This window comes from Tachyglossus aculeatus, chromosome 12 (genome assembly GCF_015852505.1).
Source record: "Tachyglossus aculeatus isolate mTacAcu1 chromosome 12, mTacAcu1.pri, whole genome shotgun sequence".
Lineage (NCBI taxonomy): Eukaryota > Metazoa > Chordata > Mammalia > Monotremata > Tachyglossidae > Tachyglossus > Tachyglossus aculeatus.
In genome coordinates, this window is record NC_052077.1 from 37,465,179 (window position 1) to 37,487,240 (window position 22,062).

At 48.2% G+C, this 22,062-nt stretch overlaps 1 protein-coding gene across 1 annotated transcript in view; it reads right to left on the reverse strand.

The window, feature by feature from the left end:
- Positions 1-20,030, reverse strand: part of HPGD (15-hydroxyprostaglandin dehydrogenase) — a 45,702-nt gene extending 25,672 nt beyond the window's left edge. The window contains exons 1-3 of the mRNA XM_038755147.1: positions 19,663-20,030; positions 18,646-18,769; positions 10,682-10,788 (exon numbers count right to left, since the gene is read on the reverse strand). Of these exons, the coding sequence (XP_038611075.1) occupies positions 10,682-10,788; positions 18,646-18,769; positions 19,663-19,755 (324 nt within the window). The 5' untranslated portion in view covers positions 19,756-20,030. The remainder of the gene's footprint in view (positions 1-10,681; positions 10,789-18,645; positions 18,770-19,662) is intronic.
- Between the last annotated feature and the right edge of the window lie 2,032 nt (positions 20,031-22,062).

Below are 22,062 nucleotides of genomic sequence, written 5' to 3' on the forward strand. Positions count from 1 at the left end.
CTCTTTCCCCTCCATCCAAACTGCTACCGCATTAATCCAGTCACTTATCCCCATCCGCCTTGATTACTCTAACAGCGTCTTCGCTGACTCCCTGCCTCCTGTCTCTCCCCACTCCAGTCCATACTTCACTCTGCTGCCCAGATCGTTTTTCTACAAAGACTTTCAGGCCATGTTTCCCCACTCCTCAAGAACCTCTAGAGGTGGCCCGTGCACCACCACGTCAAAGAAAAACTCATCATCATCGGCTTTAAAACACTCAATCACCTTGCCCCCTCCTACCGGAGCTCACTGCTCTCCTACTACAACCCAGGGTGTATGCTACACTCCTCTGATGCCAATCTTCTCACTTGTACCTCAGTCTCTTCTATCTCACCGCCGACCTCTCGCCCATGTCCTTCCTCTGGCCTGGAACGCCCTCCCTCCTCATATCGGACAGACGATGACTCTTCCGGGCTTCAAAGCCTTACTGAAGGCCCATCTTCTCCAAGAAGCCTTCCCTAACTAAGCCTTCTTTTCCTTTTCTTCGACTCCCTTCTGCGTCACCCTGACTTGCTCCCTTTATTCATCCCCTCTCCCAGCCCCACGGCACTGATGTACATATCTGAGTGTGGCTCAGTGGAAAGAGCACGGGCTTTGGAGTCAGAGGTCATGTGTTCGAATCCCAGCTCTGCCACATGTCTGCTGTGTGACATTGGGCAAGTCACTTAACTTCTCTGGGCCTCAGTCACCTCATCTATAAAATGGGGATTAAGACTGTGAGCCCCACGTGGGACAACCTGATCACCTTGTATCCTCCCAGCACTTAGAACAGTGCTTTGCACATAGTAAGCGCTTAGCAAATGCCATTATTATTATTATTATTATTATTATTATTATAACTGGAATTTATTCATATTAATGTCTGTCTCCCCCCTTCTAGACTGTAAACTCATTGCGGTCGGGGGATATGTCTGTTTACTGTTGTAATGTACTCTCGCAAGTACTGAGAACAGTGCTGTGTACACAGTCAGCGCTCAGTAAATACGATTGACTGACTGACTGACTGACTGACTGAAATGGAAGGAACACTGGCAGGAATATCAAGGCAGAGTAAACAGTGATTCAGCTCATACCGTCTATGTCCAGAAAACATAGGAATGGTGTCTAACCATACAGTACTCCTAGAGCACAATGTTGGCAGGAATCAATATTTATCTTAGGCAGAAGCATTGGCATCCTTCTTGCCAGGCAAGAAAAGCTAGAGCTGGGTGAACTCAAAAGGCATGAGAAATAAAAAAAAAAAAGTGATATGGAATATTGTACAATCATCTTTAAGTCACTCATTCAGCTCTCCCTCCTATCTCACCTTGCTGATCTGCTACTACAACCCAGCCTGCACACTTGGCTCCTCTAATGCCCACCTACTATTCACTATACCTTGATAAAAATAATGGTATGTGCTAGGCACTTACTACGTGCCAAGCACTGTTTGAAGCCCTGGGGTAGGGACAAGGTATTCAGGTTGGATACAGTCCCTGTCCCACAGAGGGCTCATGTTCTTCACCCCCATTTTACAGACGAGGTAACTGAGGCCCAGAGAAATGAAGTGATTCGCCCACGATCACACAGCAGACATGTGGCAGAGCTGGGATTAGAACCCATGACCTCCTGTCTCCCATGCCCGTGCTCTATGCACTAAGCCACGCCACGTTTCCATCAACCTCATCGCCGTCTCCTTGAGCACATATTTCCCCTGGCCTGGATCTCCCTCCCATCCGACAGACCATCGCTCTCTCCACCTCTAGAATCACAATCTCTTCCAAGAGAGGTCTTCCACACTAAGCTCTTATTTCCCCCACTCCCAATCAATCAATCAATCAATCGTATTTATTGAGCGCTTACTGTGTGCAGATCACTGTACTAAGCACTTGGGAAGTACAAGTTGGCAACATATAGAGACAGTCCCTACCCAACAGTGGGCTCACAGGCTCCCACTCCCTTCTGCATCACCTGTGCACTCAGATTTGTTCCCCACAAGAACTTATTATTCAACCAGCGTGGCTCAGTGGAAAGAGCCCGGGCTTTGGAGTCAGAGGTGATGGGTTCGTATCCCAGCTCCTCCAATTGTCAGCTGTGTGACTTTGGGCAAGTCACTTCACTTCTCTGGGCCTCAGTTACCTCATCGGTAAAATGGGGATTAAGACTGTGAGCCCCCCATGGGACAACCTGATCACCTTGTAACCTCCCCAGCGCTTAGAACAGTGCTTTGCACATAGTAAGCGCTTAATAAATGCCATTATTATTATTATTAACCACTCTCATCCCCACAACATTTACAGCTATAGGCTTACGTTCCTCCATTTCCCCTATTTGATTTTAATTTTTGTCTCCCCTTCTACTGTACATTCATTGTGGGCAGGGAATGTGTCTACCAATTCCACTGAATTGTACTCTGCTAAGCACTTAATACAGTGCTCTGCACAACAGTAAGTGAGTCAATACACAATAAGCGCTCAATAAATAAGATCGAATGCATTAATGAATCAGTAAGCATAGAAGCAGTGGGGCCTAAATGGAAAGAGCACTGGACTGGGAGTCAGAAGGTCATGGGTTCTAATCCTGACTCTGGCACTTGTCTGCTGTGTGACCTTGGGCAAATCACTTCCCTTCTCTGGCCTCAGTGACCTCAACTATTAAATAGTGATGGCATTTGTTAAGCTCTTACTATGTGCAAAGCACTGTTCGGGGGGATTAGACTGTGAGCCCCATGGGGGACAGAGACTGTTTTCAACCTGATTTGCTTGTATCCACGCCAGTGCTCAGTGCCTGGCACATAGTAAGCACTTAACAAATACCATCATCATTATCATCACAAATACCACTATAGTCGATTGAGAACCCCAAATATATCTTATTCCTCCTTCAGAGGCCCAGCAAAAGGAAACAGAAGGTCTAATCACTTTCTCGGGCCAAGGAGAGGGTGGTAGATCTCAAGAGAATCCTTAGTAAAGGAAGGGCCACTGGGATTGGAGCAAGGAAAGTGCTTAGAACAGTGTTGGGCACACAGTAAGTGTTGAACAAATACCATTAAATGTATTCATTCATTCCTACATTCAATTATATTAATTGAGAGCTTACTGTGTGCACAGCACCGTACTAAGTGCTTGAGAGAATTAAGCAGACACATTCCCTGCCCATAATGTGTATTGGCCACTGTGGATTCAGTCATGTTCTCCTAATGTTTCCCATCAGTCTCCCTTGCTGGAATGACTGCAAACCCCCTTGAAGGCAGGGAATATGTGCCTTGCTTCCGGTGTATTTTTGCAAATGAAGTAACAGCATGGCCTCGTGGAAAGAGCATCTGGGAGCTGTGAGCCCACTGTTGGGTAGGGACTGTCTCTATATGTTGCCAACTTGTACTTTCCAAGCACTTAGTACACTGCTCTGCACACAGTAAGCGCTCAATAAATACGATTGATTGATTGATTGATGTCAGAACCGGCTCCACCATTTGCCAGCTGTAGGACCCCTTCTGTTTTTTAGGCCTCAGTTTGCTCATCTGTCAAATAGGGACAAAACACCTGTAAGCTTCCTCCTTTTTAGACTGGGAGCCCCATGTGGGACAGGGCTGTGTCTGATCCAACAGTACTTATCCTAAAGCTTAGTACCATGCTTGCTTGGAATGTAGTAAACACTTAGACCGTAAGCTCTGAGTGAGCAGGGAATTTGTCTACGAACTCTATTTTACCAAATTCTCCCAAGTCCTTAGAAGAGTGCTCCCAACACAGTAAGCGCTCAATAAATGGACTGAAGCGAGCACCTGTATTATTATTCCTTGTCCACTGAACTGTACAATAATGAATGCTCACGCCACCCGTCTCGGCGAGAGCTCTGTTAAGGGATTCTAGAGAACAACAGCCTGACGACCTCACCCTGTTTGGCTTCAGCTCGCCACAATGTTGGAAGAAATCGTTGTGGTCATGCACATGACATCGGAATGGGTGAACACGAGAGTGTGAGATTTACTTAATGTGGGATTTCCTTGATGGTAGGTTGTAAATTCCTGGAAGACTGGAAACTTGTCTCCTAATTTGTATTCTCCCACACGGGTAGTACAGTGCTCTGCACACAGTAGACACTTAATACATACTACTGAATGAGAAGCAGCGTGGCTCAGTGGCAAGAGCCTGGGCTTGGGAGCCAGAGGTCTTGGGTTCTAATCCCGGCTCTGCCACTTGTCAGCTGTGTGACCTTGGGCAAATCACTTCACTTCTCTATGCCTCAGTTCCCTCATCTGTAAAATGAAGATTAAGACTGTGAGCCCCATGTGGGACAACCTGATTACTCTGTATCCAACCCAGGGCTTAGAACAGTGTTTGACACATAGTAAACGCTTAACAAATACCACCATTATAATTATTATTATTAGAAAGCAAACCCCAGGAGGTAGGAGAACTGGTTGAATAGTGCTTAGCACTCAGTAAGCACTCAATAAATACCATCGAGTGACTGATTGATTGAAGCTTCTCAGAGCAGCAGCTAGGCTGGCCTTTTGTTGAGACTCTAATTCCATGTATTCTTCACTTATCCAAGAAGGGTCCCTGGGGGGTGACTGAATTGCTTTTGAAGAGCACTTATGGAGAGGTTTAAAGACAGACACCCTGAGAGAAATGATCTCCCCAGATACACCTCGGCTTGGTTCAAATGCCTACTTAAGGGGACAGAGAGACACCTCGGCTTGGTTCAAATGCCTAGTTAAGGGGACAGAGAGCTCGGTGTTGGCTTTGAAAAACAAAAACAAAGGGGAAACTATTCTTGAACCTTCCCAAAGTTATCCTTTTACTGGAATTACACTCAAAACAAACCGGTGAGGACTGGCAGGGCTTATTTTGTTTGCAGAGTGAGGCAGGGCCAATAGTCAGCCTGTTTGTTTTGTAAGGTGAGGATTAGTGTGTTGGGCTTGTTCCTCTCAACTGGCCAGACACATTTTCATGCCTGTCCATGAACTAAAAGAACTTTCCCAATAACCAAAGCAGAACGACTGAGGAGTAACGTTTCATCTCTATATTTAATACCACTGCCTCGCGTCTGGGCTTTAAACCAAAATTCTATGCATGGTAATGCATTCTACTTAAACTTTCTATGACAGTCCCCCAAAACCAAGGCAACTCCTGAAAATGCCAGCTTTCTAAAAGCTGCCATTTTAAAGCACCATTTTGCTCTCCCAGCGAATGTGCTGAAGTATGTTGGGGAGATTCAGGAAAAAAACATACTTGCTCCACTGTAAGCTCTGTGTCTGCTAACATCTCCTAATTCTATCGTACTCTCCGAAGCGTTTAGTACAGTGCACTGCACACAACAGGCTCTCAATAACGATTATTGATCCAGTCTCTCAAATAAGTGGCACGGTAATCAAAATGGCCAAATTCAAAAGGAGCCACTCCTGAAAACTCCCATCTGATTTCTCCAATTGGAGGAATAGCAAGAGACATAAACCTGGCCTAGTGACGCTCTTTATGCAGCACAGAAAAATGTGAAATCATCCTTTTATATCTGAAGCTCTGCCCACTTGGAGAGATAGGAGGAGAAACCAGGAGACCCAGTCAGCCCTCACTGCGTGCAGAACGCTGTACTTGGAAGGTGACAATTCAGCAGATTTGGTAGACACAATCCCTGCCCTCAAGGAGCTTACTATCTTAATACTACTACTACTTATTATTATAAGCAGAGTGGCTTAGTGGAAAGAGCACAGGCTTGGGAGCCAGAGGTCATGGGTTCTAATCCTGACTCCGCCGCTTGTCAGCTGTGTGACTTTGGGCAAGTCACTTAACTTATCTGGGCCTCAGTTACCTCATTTGTAAAGTGGGGATGAAGACTGTGAGCCCCACATGGGACAATCTGATCACCTACCTTGTATCCCCCCCAGCGCTTAGAACAGTGCTTCGCGCGTAGTAAGCGCTTAGCAAATGCCATCATCATCATCATCATCATCATCAATAATTGTATTTATTGAGCGCTTACTGTGTGCAGAGCCCTCTACTAAGTGCATGGGAAGTACAAAATTGGCAACATATAGAGACAGTCCCTACCCAACAGTGGGCTCAAAGTTATCATCATCATCATCATTTGTTAAGCGATTACTATGTGCCACACACTGTTCTAAGCACAGGGGTAGATAGCTAATGAGGGTGGACACAGTCCCTGTCCCACATGGGACTCACAGTCTGCACCCTCATTTTACCCAAGGCATAGAGAAGTGAAGTGACTTGCCCAAGGTCACACAGCAGACAAGTGGTGGAGGCAGGATTAGAACCCACGTCCCCTGATTCCCAGGGGTGTGCCAGGCCACTAGGCCACCACGCTGCTTCTCTATTCTTCTTTATGAAGGGTCTGTAGGGTGGGCTGTTAGTCAGACAGGACTGGGTTCTGCTCCAGGAGGCAGGCTGCCCCAAGGGCTGGCAGGAGCTGATTCTTATTTTGGGGGGCTCAGCAGGGGGGTTAGGGTGAGTTCTCCAACGGACCCCAGGGAAACTCCTCTCTGAGGAGAGATTGAGGCTGCTGCTTTAGCAGAGGTGTAGGGAGAGTGGGGGCAATGGGCCACCACCCATCCTGTTCGGCCCAGGTGTTGGAGCCAGGAAGACACAGATGCCTCTTCTGATATTCCCCATCACCCTCTGCACTGGGGAGGACAGAGAGTTATGTTCGGTCCCCCCCGAACGACAATGAAATCAAAGCACATAGAAGTAGCGTGATCTAGTGGAAAGAACCTGGGCCCAGGAATCAGCAGGATGTGGGTTTTAAGCCCTGCTCCTCCACTTGTCTGCTGGGTGACCTTGGGTAGGTCGCTTCACTTCTCTGGCCCTCAGTTACCTCCTCTGCAAAATGGGGATTAAGACTGTGAGTCCTACGGGGGACAGGGACTGGGTCCAACCCGATTATCTTGTATCTACCCCACAGCTCAGAACAATGCCTGGCACAAAGTAAGCACTTAAATACTACATTTTGTTTCCTGCTGGGTGTCCTTGGGCAAGTCATCACTTGACTTCTCTGTGTTTCAATTTCCTCATCTGTAGAATGGTGATTTTATATCTATTCTTTCTCCTACTTGGACTGTGAGCTCCATGTGAGACAGGAGCTGTGAGTCAGAGGACCTGGGATCTAATCCTGGCTCTGACAATTGCTTGCTGTGTGACCTTGGGCAAGTCATTTACTTCTCTGTGTCTCAGTTTCCTCCACTGTAAAATGGGGAAGAAATACCTGTTCTCCCTCCTACTGTGAGCCCCAAATAGGACAGGGACTATGTCAGATCTAATTAGCATGTACCTACCCCAGGGTTTAGAACAGTATTTGATACATAATACACACTTAAATACCTTACAAAACAAAACAGAAAACCTTCATAATCTTCCCTGTTCCCCCAGCTGATCCTGAGATTTTGCTGAATACATGTTGGATTGGGGGACAGTAGTATTAAGAAGAAGACAGGGAAGCGTAAGGGTTTTCCTGACTGCCGGAGGATCATTCTGAAAAGACAAGCATATTTTGTTTAACCTCATGGATATTAGTGCCCCTGAACTGAAATCTTCAGTTTTCTGTTGGGACTTGGGAAAGTGGGCACCAAGCTAAGTTTCAGATGTACTGAAAACTCTGTCAATTATCCCTTATTTAATACTTTCAACAAGTGTCTCATTAAAATCATCACCATCACCATTATCAGCCCTATCTATTGAGTTCTTATGGTGTGGAGAGCACTGCTTGCTATGGGCAGGGAATATGTCTGCTGATTCTGCTGTGTTGTACTCTCCCAAGCACTTAGTATAGTGATCTGCACACAGTAAGCATTCAATAAATACCATCGATTGACTGATTGTACTAAGTGCTTGGGAGAGTACAATACAGTGTTGGTAGGTATGTTCCCTGCCCGCAATGAGTTCACAGTCGTTATCAGCAAATTCTCTTTGATCTCTCCACTCCTTAGAAACCACCCTCTCCAAGGTCACCAAAGATCTCTTTCTTGTCAAATCCAATGACCTCTACTCCGTTCTAATCCTCCTTGACCTCTCAGCTGCCTTTGACACTGTCTATCACCCCCTTCTCCCAGAAACACTATCTAACCTGGGCTTCATGGATGCTGTCCTCTCCTGATTCTCCTCTTATCTCTCTGGCTGTTCACTGTCAGTTTCCTTCACAGGCTCCTCCTTTGCCTTCCACCCCCTGACTGTGGGGATCCCTCAAGGTTCAGTTCTGGATCCCCTTCTATTCTCCATCTCCATCCACTTCCTTGGAGAACTCAATTCGCTGCCATGGCTTCAACTCCCACATCTGTGCGGATGATCCCCAAATCTCCATCTCCAGCCCTGATGTCTTGCAATTCCTCCTGCCTTTGAGACATCTCTAATTGGATATACTGCCATCACCTCAAACTTAACATATCCAAAAAGAACTCCTTATCTTCCCACCCAGACCCTGCTCTCCCCCTGATTTTCCCATCACTGTAGACAGCACCCACCATCCTTAAAGTCTCACAAGCCCATAACCTTGGCGTTATCCAGGAGTCCTCTCTCTCATTCGACCCACATATTCAAAATCTATTCCTAAATCCCATCGGTTCCACCTTCACAACACTGCTAAAATCCATCCTTTCCTCTCCATCCAAACTGCTAATGCATTAATCCAGACACTTACCCGATCCCACCTTGATTACTGTATCAACCTCCTTGCTGACCTCCCTGCCTCCCGTCTCTCCCCACTCCAGCCCCTACTTCACTCTGTTGCCCTGATCATTTTCCTATAAAAACATTCAGGCCATATTTTTCCACTCCTTAAGAACTCCCAGTGGTTGCCCATCCAACTCCATGTCAAACAGAAACTCATCATCAGTTTTAAAGTACTCAATATGTTGCCCCTCCTATCTCGCCTCATTGATCTCCTACTACAATCCAGCCTGCCCACTTTGCTCTTCTAATGCCAACCTTCTCACTATACTTTGAGCACATCTATCTCCCCACTGATCTCTTGCCCACATCCTGCCTCTGACCTGGAAATCCCTCCCTTTTCAGATCTGACAGGCAATTACTCTCTCCACCTTTAAAGCCTTCCTGAAGGTACATCTCCTCCCAGAGATATTCCCTGACTAAGCCCTCAGTCCCTCTTTTCCCACTCACTTCTGCGACACCCTATCCTGCTCCTTTTATTCCCTACCCACCGGCCTCCAGCCCCACAGTACTTATATACATATCCGTAATTTATTTTTATTCATTTCTGTCTCTCCATCTAGACTGTAACCTTGTTGTGGGCAGAGAAGGTGTCTGTTTTATTTTTGTGCTGCACTTTCCCAATTGCTTAATATAGAGCCCTGCACACTGTAAGTGCTCAATAAATATGACTGATGGATCGGCCAATTTTTACTGAACATCAGTTGCTTACCTGGCATTGGTAACACTAAGTACAATTAATTGAATTTATTGGGCACTTTCTAAGTGCCGGCCACTGTGCTAAGCACTGGAGAAGATGCCAGATATCCTACTGCTTTACAAAAGCAAAGCTAAGAACTGAGGAAACACATTTCCCCTGACCCATGCCAATTGATAAGGAGCAAATGCCTGTTTGGGTGGAGAGTTATAGGTTTCTGCAGGTCCAGGCAGAATTCTGTCGGTTTGGATTCTATTCTCAAGCCCCAAACCTAGCTGTGTTTTGACTGGTTCGGGTTTCCGAATCCAACAACATTCCTACCATCTGCTGATAAACCTATTTATTATTTTTCTGACCGTGAAGAACTTGCGACACGGTGTGAGAACATCTGGAAAGGTATTTGGGGAGAAGGAAAACATGTCAGAGGGCAGCTTCTCATTGCGGCAGCTATAGCAGAACGGAGAAGCAGCATGGCCTAGTGGACATTGATTGATTGATTCATTCATTCATTCAATCAATCAATCGTATTTACTGAGCGCTTACTGTGTGCAGAGCACTGTACTAAGCATTAAAGCCTGGGCCTGGGAGTTAAAAGGACCTGAGTCTAATCCCAGCTCTGCCACTTGTCTGCTGGGCGACTTTGGGCAAATTACTTAACTTCCCTGGGCCTCAGTTACCTCATCTGTAAAATGGAGATTAAGTTGGTGAGCCCCATGTGGGACGTGGACTGTGTCCAACCTGATTAGCTTGAATCTACCCCAGGACTTACTACAATGCCTAGCACATAGTAAGCGCTCAACAAATGTCATAGCATCTATAGTAGCAGCTATCAAATTATCATCAACGTCACAGACAGCCTCTCACAATTACAAAATAACTCAAAGTCCTGAAATCGACATACTGCCAAGCCAAATACATTATTGCTGTGGGTTTTGATTTTACTAGAATGTCCTATGTTTATATTTTCCACTGTTGTCTTAGAAAACAACTTCAAAAATGACCACGACTTCCCCTTTGTATTTTAGACACATTCAGCTCTAGACTTGAGACCAGAAAGTTTCCTTGTTTTTCAAAGGGAAATATACTCTCTCTCTCTCTCCCTCATCCCTCCCACCCCCCGGTCTCTCTATCTCTCTCATATTCTGCAGTTTCCCTTTTCTCCCAGGGTATGCCTATTATTCTTGATAGTTCAATTCATCTCAAGAAGAATTGGTCTGAATTTTGTTTCTCTGTAAATGTCTTTGTGCCTGACTATTGGAGGGGGAAAGCATAAAATTCAGAGTCTACTTACCAAATTGATTTGCACAGTTTTTTCCCAGTTCTTTTCATTATTCACGCCAGCATTATTGACCAAAATGTCCAGTCTTCCAAAATGGTCAACCACTTTTCTAAAAGTATCTAATTTAAAAAAGAAATGTTTAGTGTATTTCAATTCCATTTATTTTTCCAATATAAAACATTACTCTTGAATTACAATTCTAACATGTTTTCCAGTGTGAAACCTGCATTCTATCTTGAAGGTGCTTTAAAGGAATTGTTCAAATGAAATTGTATTTCCATTATGATTACAGCAAATCTGTTTTAATAATAATAATAACAATGACGGTATTTGTTAAGTGCTATGTTCCAAGCACTGTTCTAAGCACTGAGGACTGTTCTAACCATTTTGACTTTAGTGCCTCCATTCATATTGATTCTGAAAAAAGTCATGCCAGCAAAACTAGCCGGGATCCATTGCCACACAACTTATTTTTAGAATCTGTAGTTTCTTTTAGTGTCTGTCTTTCCTGCTAGCTTCTGAGATCCTTGTGGGCAGGGATCATATCTTACTAACTCTATTATACTCTCTCAAGAGCCCAACACAGTAAAATCTTTCACCACCTCAAGCAAAACTACTTCATAAGTCTATTTGGACTGTCCAAAACTTTCCTTTAGCCTCAAGAAGTTATTAGACTGCAATTACAGATGGCGATAAACAACATCTGTTAACTCTTGGAGGTCTAAAAAGACATGTTGAATCTACAGTGTTATCTGTGTTTACAAAAGGAATACGCAGAGTGTATTTTTAGCCGATCATTCACCTCTCTTAATTTCTTTACACATAATTGAGGTTAATTGCTGCTATAAATGATGTTGGGTTTTGATGGTTTCCATTCCAAACAGCATCAGAATTGATGCAGACCTGTGCAAATGGATCTTCCCTGAAGACCTTCACTGATGGGGAGATCTTTAGGACCACAAATGTATTGGCACAAAAAAAAATTATAAAATTTGCCCATACCTATGGCATTTACCCTTGGGTTTAACATATAAGGATGCAGCCTTCAGGGCTGGCATTTACTGATTTTCTCTTCTCACCCACCATCACCGGCTCAGCCCCGCTTTCTCAGAAGCCTTTAGTGAAAATGGAAGGATAGAGCAGGGGGCAAGAGGGAGAGGCCATGTCAAAATCCACAGACAACTCTTTTCCCATCTCCCTAGCTTCCCCAGAGAACTCTGGTATATCTGAGGCGAAACCCAACTGTCAAACCAAAGTTCGGCCTCCTTAATGTGGCTCTGACTAGAAACAGCTATCTCTTTTAAATTTCAATTCAGCAGGGAAAACTTAAATCCTCACCGGGAAAGAGCCCCCCTCCTCCCCACACCTGCAGGATTCCTCTGGAATCCAAAAGCAATATGTGAGGAGCGGGAGAAATGGGAAAGGAGGTTGCTGATTATCCTCAACCACATACAGTGAAGATAATAATAATAATATACTTTTGGTATTTGTTAAGTGCTTACTATGTGCCAATCACTCTTCTAAGCGCTGGGGGAGATACAAGGTAATCAGGTTGTCCCACATGGGGCTTACAGTCTTAATCCCCATTTTCCAGATGAGGTCACTGAGGCACAGAGAAGTGAAGTGACTTGCTCAAAGTTACACAGCTGATAAGTGGCAGCGCCAGGATTAGAACCCATGACCCTTGACTCCCAAGCCCAGGCTCTTGCGACTGAGCCACGCTGCTTCTCTGGTGTATGTGTGGTGCTGATGTATGTAGTCTATCATCAGCGGTTTTACCATTTGATTAGCCTTGGCTGGTGAATGTCTTTTACCCCTCAAAGTCCTCAAAGTCCTCAATGGTGTATTCTCTCCTAGTGTTCAGGACAGTACTCTGCACATAGTAAGCGCTGCTATTACTTCTACTACTCGAAGGCAAAGCCGGGGACTGCATTGTCTTTTGTGCAGACAATGTGGCTACTAAGAATGGGACAGGCAATCGAGCCCTTCAAGTAAAATCTGCCACCCATTCACCGGGTGACCTTGGATAGCCTTTCTCCAGAGAAACGGAAGGATGCATCGTTTATACAGGGACAATGTTATCGCCTTCTATCTCAGGCCAAAATGGACGGCGGTCCGGTTGTTGATTGACACGGTAAAATCTAACCCGCCTGAGGTGGGTCTGCTTGGGGATTGAACCCAATCGCCCAACCCTTTCATCACTCCCTCTCCGCTCTCGTCCTCCCCTTTTCTTCCCCTTCCCATCTTCCCTTCAGCAGCTAGCTAATCACCAGCTAGACACAATTTACAACACTCATCATCGGCTTCTTTAGAAAGTCGAGAGCGCTGTACTGGGAGTCAGGAGATGAGGGTTTTCATGCCGGCTATGCCTCTGACCCGCTGTCTCACCTGGGGGAAGTCGTTTAATCACCCTGTGCCTCAGTTTCCTCATCTTTAAAATGGGGACAAAGTTGTCCACCCTCCCACCCTCCTAGATTTAGAGCCCCGAGGCCGAAATGCAGCTTTGAGGGGAAATTATTTGAAGAGATTCAACCCAGCTTAGGTTACGGAGAAAAGAGATTGGGATTTTAAAAAGGGAGGGAAAAAAGCTGTAGCAGAAGCAGCGGGCACCTAAGCGAGTTCAGACAAACTTCCAATTCATCGCCCTCCGATTTCAACTCCCCAGGCACCATTTTTTTTAGCCTCTGTGCTTTACGAAGGCCCTAGGAGAGGCTGGAGTGATCAATCAATCGATCAATCATATTTACTGAATGCTTTTCACGTCCAGAGCACTGTACTAAGCACTAGGGAGAGTAGAAGATAACAGAAGGGGTAGACACGTTCCCTGCCCACGACAAGCTTACAGTCTCAAGGGGCTCTGATTTGGGAAGAGGGTGAATTCTGACTCACTGACAGAACATAAAAGGCAGAGGGGAAGGAGTGAGGCCACAGAGCAAGATTTATCCGTTACCAAAGTCTCTCACATCTTCCCACACTCCTTCTGGGCAATAGCCTTGTCCTAGTGCTGGTCTTCAGCTTCCTGCAGCTTCCTTCATTGATCACCCTGCCCTAATGAGAGCTCACCTCCTCCAGGAGGCCTTCCCACACTGAGCCCCCCCTTTTCCTCTCCTCCTCCCCAGCCCCCCGCCCAATCTCCTTCCCCTCCCCACAGCACTTGTACATATTTGTACAGATTTATTACTCTATTTATTTTACTTATATTTACTATTCTATGTATTTTGTTAATGATGTGCATATAGACTTAATTCTATTTGTTCTGATGATTTTGACACCTGTCTACATGTTTTGTTTTGGTGTCTGACTCCCCCTTCTAGACTGTGAGCCGGTTGTTGGGTAGGGACTGTCTCTATATGTTGCCGACTTGTACTTCCCAAGAGCTTAGTACAGAGCTCTGCACACAGTAAGTGCTCAATAAATACGACTGAATGAATGAATGAATTGATCCTGGCTCCCTGGACCTGAGCGATCCCAGGTCGTTCATCGCACTACTGCGAAAAGGATTATTCTGACCATCCCTCTACTCAGACGCCTTTATAGGTTTTTCACCCGTCTCTGAATTAAAATTCAAGTTCCTTTCCCTGGCTTCTGAGCCTCTCCACCCTAAGGATGGGGCCTTCCTTCACTCCCTTCTCTCCTGGGTTTTCCCGGCCTGCCTCCTTCCATCCTGCAAACAGCGGCCCAGGTCAGATCTGGGAGCCGGGCCGGGGTCTGGGCCAATTCCCTGGGAATTCATTCATTCATTCATTCATTCATTCATTCATTCATTCAATCGTATTCACTGATTGCTTACTGTGTGCAGAGCACTGTACTAAGCACTTGGGAAGTACAAGTTGGCAACATATAGAGATGGTCCCTACGCAACAATGGGCTCACAGTCTAGAAGGGGGAGACAGACAACAAAACAAAACACGTGGACAGGTGTCAAGTTGTCAGAACAAGGCTAAATGCACATCATTAACAAAATAAATAGAATGGTAAATATGTACAAGTAAAATAAATAGAGTAATAAATCTGTACAAACTTGTATACAGGTGCTGTGGGGAGGGGAAGGAGGTAGGGCGGGGGGGGGATGGGGTGGAGGAGAGGAAAAAGGGGGCTCAGTCTGGGAATGGAGCAGACCAGGAGTGGAGGTGGGAGGGGATGTGATGCAGGGAGGAGGGAGACAGCATCCGAGTCTGTTCCATGGTCAGGTGCGGGGAGGAGCGATAAGGGAGGAGGGAGCGAGAGGAGGAATGGGTTGGGGAATCACACAGTGACTCCAGCAGCATGTCCGGCTAATCAGGAATGGGGAGTCTAAAGTTTCTGCCCTGGCCCCCAAGAATGTGGGTCCTGGGCAGCTGTCTCATTCATTCAATCCTATTTATTGAGCACTTACTGTGCATGGAGCACTGTACTAAGCGCTTGGAAGAGTACAATAAACAGGCACATCCCCTGCCCACAGCGAGCTTACAGTCCACCGTTCCCAGAGGGCAGTGGGCTGACACCAGCCGACATCACCCCCTTTCTCCAGACTGTGTCCCACCTGCAAAACCTGTATCTACCCCAGCGCTTAGAACTCATAGTAAGCACCCAACAAATATCATTATCACCTCGCCGTTATTATGGGGCGCAGACTCGACCATAGCCATTCAGCTAAACCAAAGCAGTATCTGTAGCCTTATCCAGAATTTTCCAACCCCCAATTCCACAATGTAAAACAAGCATTTCGCTCAGAGGAAGCCGCCTTCACTAGGAACTAGTTGAAATGCCTAAGCAGCACTCAGTCAACTGTCCTTTGTGTTCTGGGTACATGGTCCACAAAGGATTAGGGTTGGAAGTCGATAAAGGCTGATGAGAAAGGCGCTGTGCCATCTGCACCCAATAATAACAATAATAATAATAATAATAATAATGGCATTTATTAAGCACTTACTATGTGCAAAGCACTGTTCTAAGCTCTGGGGGGATACAAGGTGATCAGGTTGTCCCACGTGGGGCTCACAGTCTTAATCCCCATTTTACAGATGAGGTAACTGAGGCCCAGAGAAGTGAAGTGACTTGCCCAAAGTCACACAGCTGACAAGTGGTGGAGCTGGGATTTGAACCCATGACCTCTGACTCCAAAGCCCACACTGTTACTCGGAATTCTATTTTTAGGTGGGGGTTCTCCTCTGCCCACTGATTTTTAGCCCCCTTTTCCTCCTTCCCATTTTCTGAACCCAGCTGCCCAATTTCCTCAAACAACCAACCACCAGACCTCCCCTAATAGATACCGAAGAATATTCCTTTTCCTCTCCCGAGCACATCCTCCTTCTGAAGAGTTGTTGGTGTGATTTTATCTTGAACACGTCTTCCCCGATGTGTTATTTATTTTAATGTCTGGTCCCTCACCCCCAAGACTGCAGGCTTCTTAAGTTTTTTATTTATTTCAATGTCTGTCTCCCCCTCTATACTTTTAAGCTCGTTGACGTGGACAGGGAACTTGACCACCTATCCCGCCGTAATGTCCTTTCCCAAGGGCTTAGCCCAGGGCTCCATGCTCAGTAAGCATTTAATAAATATCATGGATCGATTCCTCGGAGCAGGGGTCACGGCTGACAACTTACCATCTGCTCCCAAGCACTTGGTACAGTGCTCTGTACACAGTAAGTGCTCAATAAATACCACGGAGTGAACCACCACTGAATTCCCTCTTGGTCATGAGAGATGAAATATGTTTTGAGAAATCTTGAGTTGTGTGTTAACCTTTAGCCTCTCCATTACATAAAAAAGAGAAAGTTACATTTTTAAAATGCCCCCCTTATTATAGATAACGTGAGGGCGTTGAAACATTTGCAAAAAACATGTTTCCTCGTAGCTGACACACTGGAAGACACCAAAAGAGTCTATTCAAATCTGCCAGGATTCCAAGTGATCCCATCTGTTTAGAATCTTCCCTAAACTAATATTGTCATTAACTTTACACAAGTCCATTGACCTCCCCCGGGGAGAGGAGCGTGGAACAATAATGCTTTTGGGTGAGTCTCTTATAGAGATTTCCTCCAAAGCCAAGTTTACAATTGTTCGCAGAAAGCAATGATATAATGTGACACGGACGGTAAAAGGAACACATTTTTGACAGGGAAGAACAGAGGAATGAATGCTTGGGACGTGATCCTTTCACTCAAACGTTTTAACTCATTTAGAAAAGTAGCAATCCTGCCTTTGCTGAAAACACTGCTGCCTTTGCTGACTGACCCTACCCAGTCCGAGCATGGTTCTGTGAGAAATTCAAATCAATCTTCCCTTTCAATCAATCATCGGTGGTATTTATTGGGCCCTTACTCCTTGCGAAGCCCTGCAATAAGTCCTTGGGAGAGGATTACAGAGCAGGACCCTGCCCTCCAGGAGCTTAGAATTTGATTTACAGTGCAGTTTCCCTAATTTTAAAGCATGACACTTCCAAGGTTTTGTTTGTGGTTGTGGAAAGCCCTCCCCTTCTCCCTCCCCCGACCTCAGCACTTATAAGAACTGTGGTATTTTTGAAGCGCTTACCACATGCCAGGCTTTGTACAAGCATCTCAGATTGGACACAATCCCTGTACCACATGGGGCTCGCAATTTCAAACCACATTTTTAAATTTTAATTATTTCTAATAATGTCTGTTGTCTCCCCCTCTAGACTCCTTAAGGACAAGGATGCACTCAACAAAGCACTCTGCACATAGTAAAGCACTCAATATTCATTCATTCAGTCATGTTTATTGGCGCTTACTATGTGTGTGGCACTGTACTAAGCACTTGGGAAAGTACAATGCAACAACAAAAAGCATGATCATCACTGCCCACAACAAGTTCACAGTCTGGGGGGTGCGGTGGGGGGACGACAGGGGAAGATGGACATCAATACAAATAAACAGGCATCAATATAAAGAAATAAAATGACAGATCTGTATATAAGTGCTGTGGGGCAGGGGGGACGGGAGAGCAAAGTGAGGGAGTCAGGGTGAGGCAGAAGGGAGCGGGAGAAGAGGGAAAGTGTGGCTTAGTCTGGGAAGGCTTCTTGGAGGAGATGGGCCTTCAGAAGGGCTTTGAAGTGTGTGTGTGTGTGTGTGGGGGGGGAGCATTAGTGGACTTATGGCTTGCCCCAACTGCTCTTGGGGATGAAAGGAGGATGAGGAAGAGGTGCAGAAGGAGGAGGAGGAGGAAGAAAGGAGGAGGTGAAGGTGGAGGAGGAGGAGGAAGAGAAGAAGAAGGTGGAGGAGGATGAGGAGGTGGAAGTGGAGGAAGAAGAAGAGGTAGAGGAGGAAGAGGAGGAGGGAGGAGGAGGACGAAGAGAAGAAGAAGGTGAAGGAGGATGAGGTGGAGGAGGAAGAAGAGGTAGAGGAGGAGGAAAAGAAGAAGGTGGAGGAGGATGAGGATGAGGAGGTGGAGGTGGAGGAGGAAGAAGAGGTAGAGCAGGAGGAGGAGGAGGTGGAGGAGGAGGAGGAGGAGGAGGAGGCAGAGAGGAGGAGGTGGATGTGGAGGAGGAGGAAGAGAAGAAGGTGGATTAGGAGGAAGAAGAAGAGGTAGAGGAGGAAGAAGAGGAGGAGGAGGGAAGAAGGAGGAGGAGGAGGAGGAGGTGAGGAGGAAGAGGAGGAGGAGGTGGAGGAGAAAGAGGAGGAGGAGGAGGGGAGGAGGAAGAGGAGGACAGAAGGAGGAGAAAGAAGAGGAGGAGGAGGAGGAGGGGCCCGTTGTTGGGTAGGGATTCATTCATTCATGTATTCAACTGCATTTATTGAGCGCTTACTGTATGCAGAGCACTGTTGTCGCTATTTGTTGCCGAGCTGTACTTCCCAAGCGCTTAGTTCAGTGCTCCGCACACAGTAAGCGCTCAATCAATACGATTGATGGAAGAAAGGACGAGGTGGGGGAGCCCGTGTTGCCGAGCTGCGTGTTATGCCGGGGTGGGTGCTGACTGCCAGGTGCCCCCCCCCCCCACTCACCCCCCCGCCGCCGCCGCCCCTGCCTCGGTTTACCTCTGAGCTGGGCCCGGTCGGCCACATCGCACTGGAGGAACAGCGTCTTCTGGGCGTCGAACAGCTGGTCCAGGGCGGCTTTGCACTTTTCCCCCGCTTCGCCATTGAGGTCCACCAGGGCCACCTAAGGCGGGGACCCCGGGGGACTCAGGAGGCCCGCAGGGACGGCCCGGGGGACGGCCCGGGGGACGGCCCGGGGGACGGCCCGGGGGCAAGGGGGGGGGGGGACCCCCGGGGGGCCGGGGGCAGGGAGGAAGGGACGGAGGGACGGGGGGCGGGGGGGCGCTCAGTCCAGGCCGGGCACATAGTCAGCGCCTCCCCGGGACCGTCGGTATTCCGCCTGCTTGGGATCTGTCCGTCTGTCTGTCTGTCTGTCTCTCTCTCTGTCTCTCTGCCTGTCTTCTGTCTCTGTCTCTGTCTCTCTGCCTGTCGTCTGTCTCTGTCTGTCTCTGTCTCTCTCTCTGTCTCTCTGCCTGTCGTCTGTCTCTGTCTGTCTCTGCCTCTCTGCCTGCCGTCTGTCTCTGTCTGTCTCTGTCTCTCTGTCTCTTTCTCTCTGCCTGTCGTCTGTCCCTGTCTGTCTGTCTCTGTCCGTCTGTCTCAGTCTCTCCGTCTCTCTGTCTGTCTCTCCATCTCTGTTTCTCTGCCCGTCGTCTGTCTCTGTCTCTCTGCCCGTCGCCTGTCTCTGTCTCTCTCTGTCTGTCTCAGTCTCTCCGTCTCTGTCTGTCTCTGTCTCTCTGTCTGTCTCTCTGCCTGTCGTCTGTCTCTCCGTCTCTCCGTCTCTGCCTGTGTCTCTCTGTCAGTTTCTCCGTCTCTGTCTGTCTCTCCGGCTCTGACTGTCTGTCTCTGTCTGTCTGTCTCTCTCAGTTTCTCCATCCGTCTGTCTCTCCGTCTCTGTCTGTGCCTCTCTGTCTCTGTGTCTGTCTGCCTCAGTTTCTCCGTCTCTGTCTGTCTGCCCGTCCCTAACTGTCTGTCTCCGTCTGTCTGTCTGTCTGTCTGTGCTGTCTGTCTGTGTCTGACCTTTGCCCCCTTGCTGAGGAGCTCCTCGGCGAACGCTCTGCCGATGCCCTGGGCCGCCCCGGTCACCAGGGCCACCTTGCCGTTGACGTGCATGCTGCTCGGCCTCTGTCGTGTGTCTGTGTGTGTCTCTGTGTGTCTGTGTGTGTGTCTGCGTGTGTGTGTGTGTGTGTGTCTGTCTGTGTGTGTGTGTCTCTGTGTGTGTGTCTGTGTGTCTGTGTGGGGGGTCAGTTTGGGGGTCAGTGTGCGGTGTGTGTCAGTGTGGGGGGGAGATGTGTAGATATGGGGAGGTAGTGTGGTGTGGGTCAGTGTGTGTGATGTGCGCTGTGTGATGCGTGTCGGCGTGTGTGTGTGTGTGCGTGTGCGTATGTGTGTGTGTCGGTGCGGGCGGGCGGGCGGGCTATTTATGGGGCGCTGCTCTGGCCTGCGCTGCTGTGGGCGGCCGGCCGGACAGACGGCCGGACAGACGGCCGGCCGGACAGACAGACGGCCGGCCGGACGGAGGGAGCCGGCCGGACGGAGGGAGCCGGCCGGCCGGTCCTCCGGGGGGGCGGGGCGGGGCGGGGCGGGGCGGGGCCGGGCCCACCGACCCACCGACCCACCGACCCACCGGCCCACCGACCGACGGACGGAGGGAGGGAAGGCAGAAAGGGGAGCGGTCCGCCCCCTGGGGCCGCCCCCCTGCTCTGACCCGCCCCCTCCTCCTCCTCCTCCTCCTCTTCCCCCCATCCATCCAGTCATTCATTCCTTCATTTATTGAGCGCTTACTTTGTGCGCAGCACTGGACTAAGCGCTTGGAAAGTACAATTCGGCAACAGATAGAGACAATCCCGACCCAACAACGGGCCCCTCCCTCCTCCTCCTCCCCCTCCTCTCCTCCTCATTCTCCCTCTCCTCCTCCTCCTCCTCTCCCTGCTCCTCCCCTCCTCCTCCTCCTCCTCCCCTCCTTCTCCTCCTCCTGCTCCCCCTCCTCCCCCCTCCCTCCTCCCCCCTTCCTCCTCCCTCTGCTCTCCCCCTCGCCCTCCTCCCCTTTCCCTCCTCCTCCTTCCCCTCCTCCTCCCCTCTTCCCCTCCTCTTCCTCTCCCTCCTCCTCGTTCTCCTCTTCCCCCTCCCCTCCTGCTCCCCCTGCTCCCCCTCCTCCTCCGCCTGCTCCCCCTCCTCCTTCCCTTCCTCCTCCTCCTTCCCTTCCTCCTCCTCCTCCTCCCCCTCCTCCTTCCCCTCCTCCTCCCGTCCTCCTCCTCCCCCTCTTCTTCCTCTCCCTCCTCCCCCTCTCCTCCTCGCCCTCGCAGTCCCCCTCCTCCCTCCTCTCCTCCTCCTCCTCCTCCTCCTCCTCCTCCTCCTCCTCTCCCTCCCCCCCATCCCTGCCCGCCTCCATAGACTTGTGCCGGGGGCAAACCGGGGCTGGGGGGTCTGCCTGGGGGGCCAGGTGTGACCAAATCCAACTGGGGACATCTCTTGGGGTGGGAGGTTGGGGTTTTCTTAATGGCATTTGTTAAGCGCTTCCTATGTGGCAGGCAGCACAGAGTCTTTGTATAGGTGTGGGACTTTCGGGGAGGGCCTGGCTGGGTCACTTTGTATTTGTGCCTTTGGAGGAAGGGGCTAGATTTGAGCCGTTGTTGGGCAGGGATGATCTCTATTTGTGGCCGAATTCTACTTTCCGAGCCCTCAGTACGGGACTCCGCACACGGTAGTAGGCGTTCAATAAATACGATTGAAGGAAAGAATGAGTGAATGGATTTGTGGGTTTTTGTTCCGGTGTCGGGTGTGCTTCTGGGTTTTTCCCCGTGTGCGTGTGTGTCTACTATAGAATTCAGGACAGAGCTGGAAACACAGTAAAGCACCCTATGAAGATGGTAGATTCATTAACTGGGTGAATGTGTGTTTTGTGTTTGTGTGTGCGTGTGTGTGTATACACTGAGGGCAGAGATCTCGTCTACTACAGGATTCAGTCTAGAGCTGTAAACACAGTAAATGCCCCATTAATAATAATAATAATAATAATAATAATAATAATGGTTGTATTTGTTAAGTGCTTACTCTGTGCCAGGCACTGTACTAAACGCTGGGGCAGATACCGGTAAATAGGGTTAGACACAGTTGCTGTCCCTACCTCCTTCCCCTCCCCACAGCACTTGTATATATTTGTACAGATTTATTACTCTATTTTATTTATACATATTTACTATTCTATTTATTTTGCTAATGATGTGCATATAGCTATAATTCTATTTGTTCTGACGATTTCGACACCTGTCTCCATGTTTTGTTTTGTTGTCTGTCTCCCCCTTATAATAATAATAATGATGATGGCATTTATTAAGCGCTTACTCTTTGCAAAGCACTGTCCTAAGCGCTGGACTGTTCTAAGCGCTGGGCTGGGAGCCCGTTGTTGGGTAGGGACCG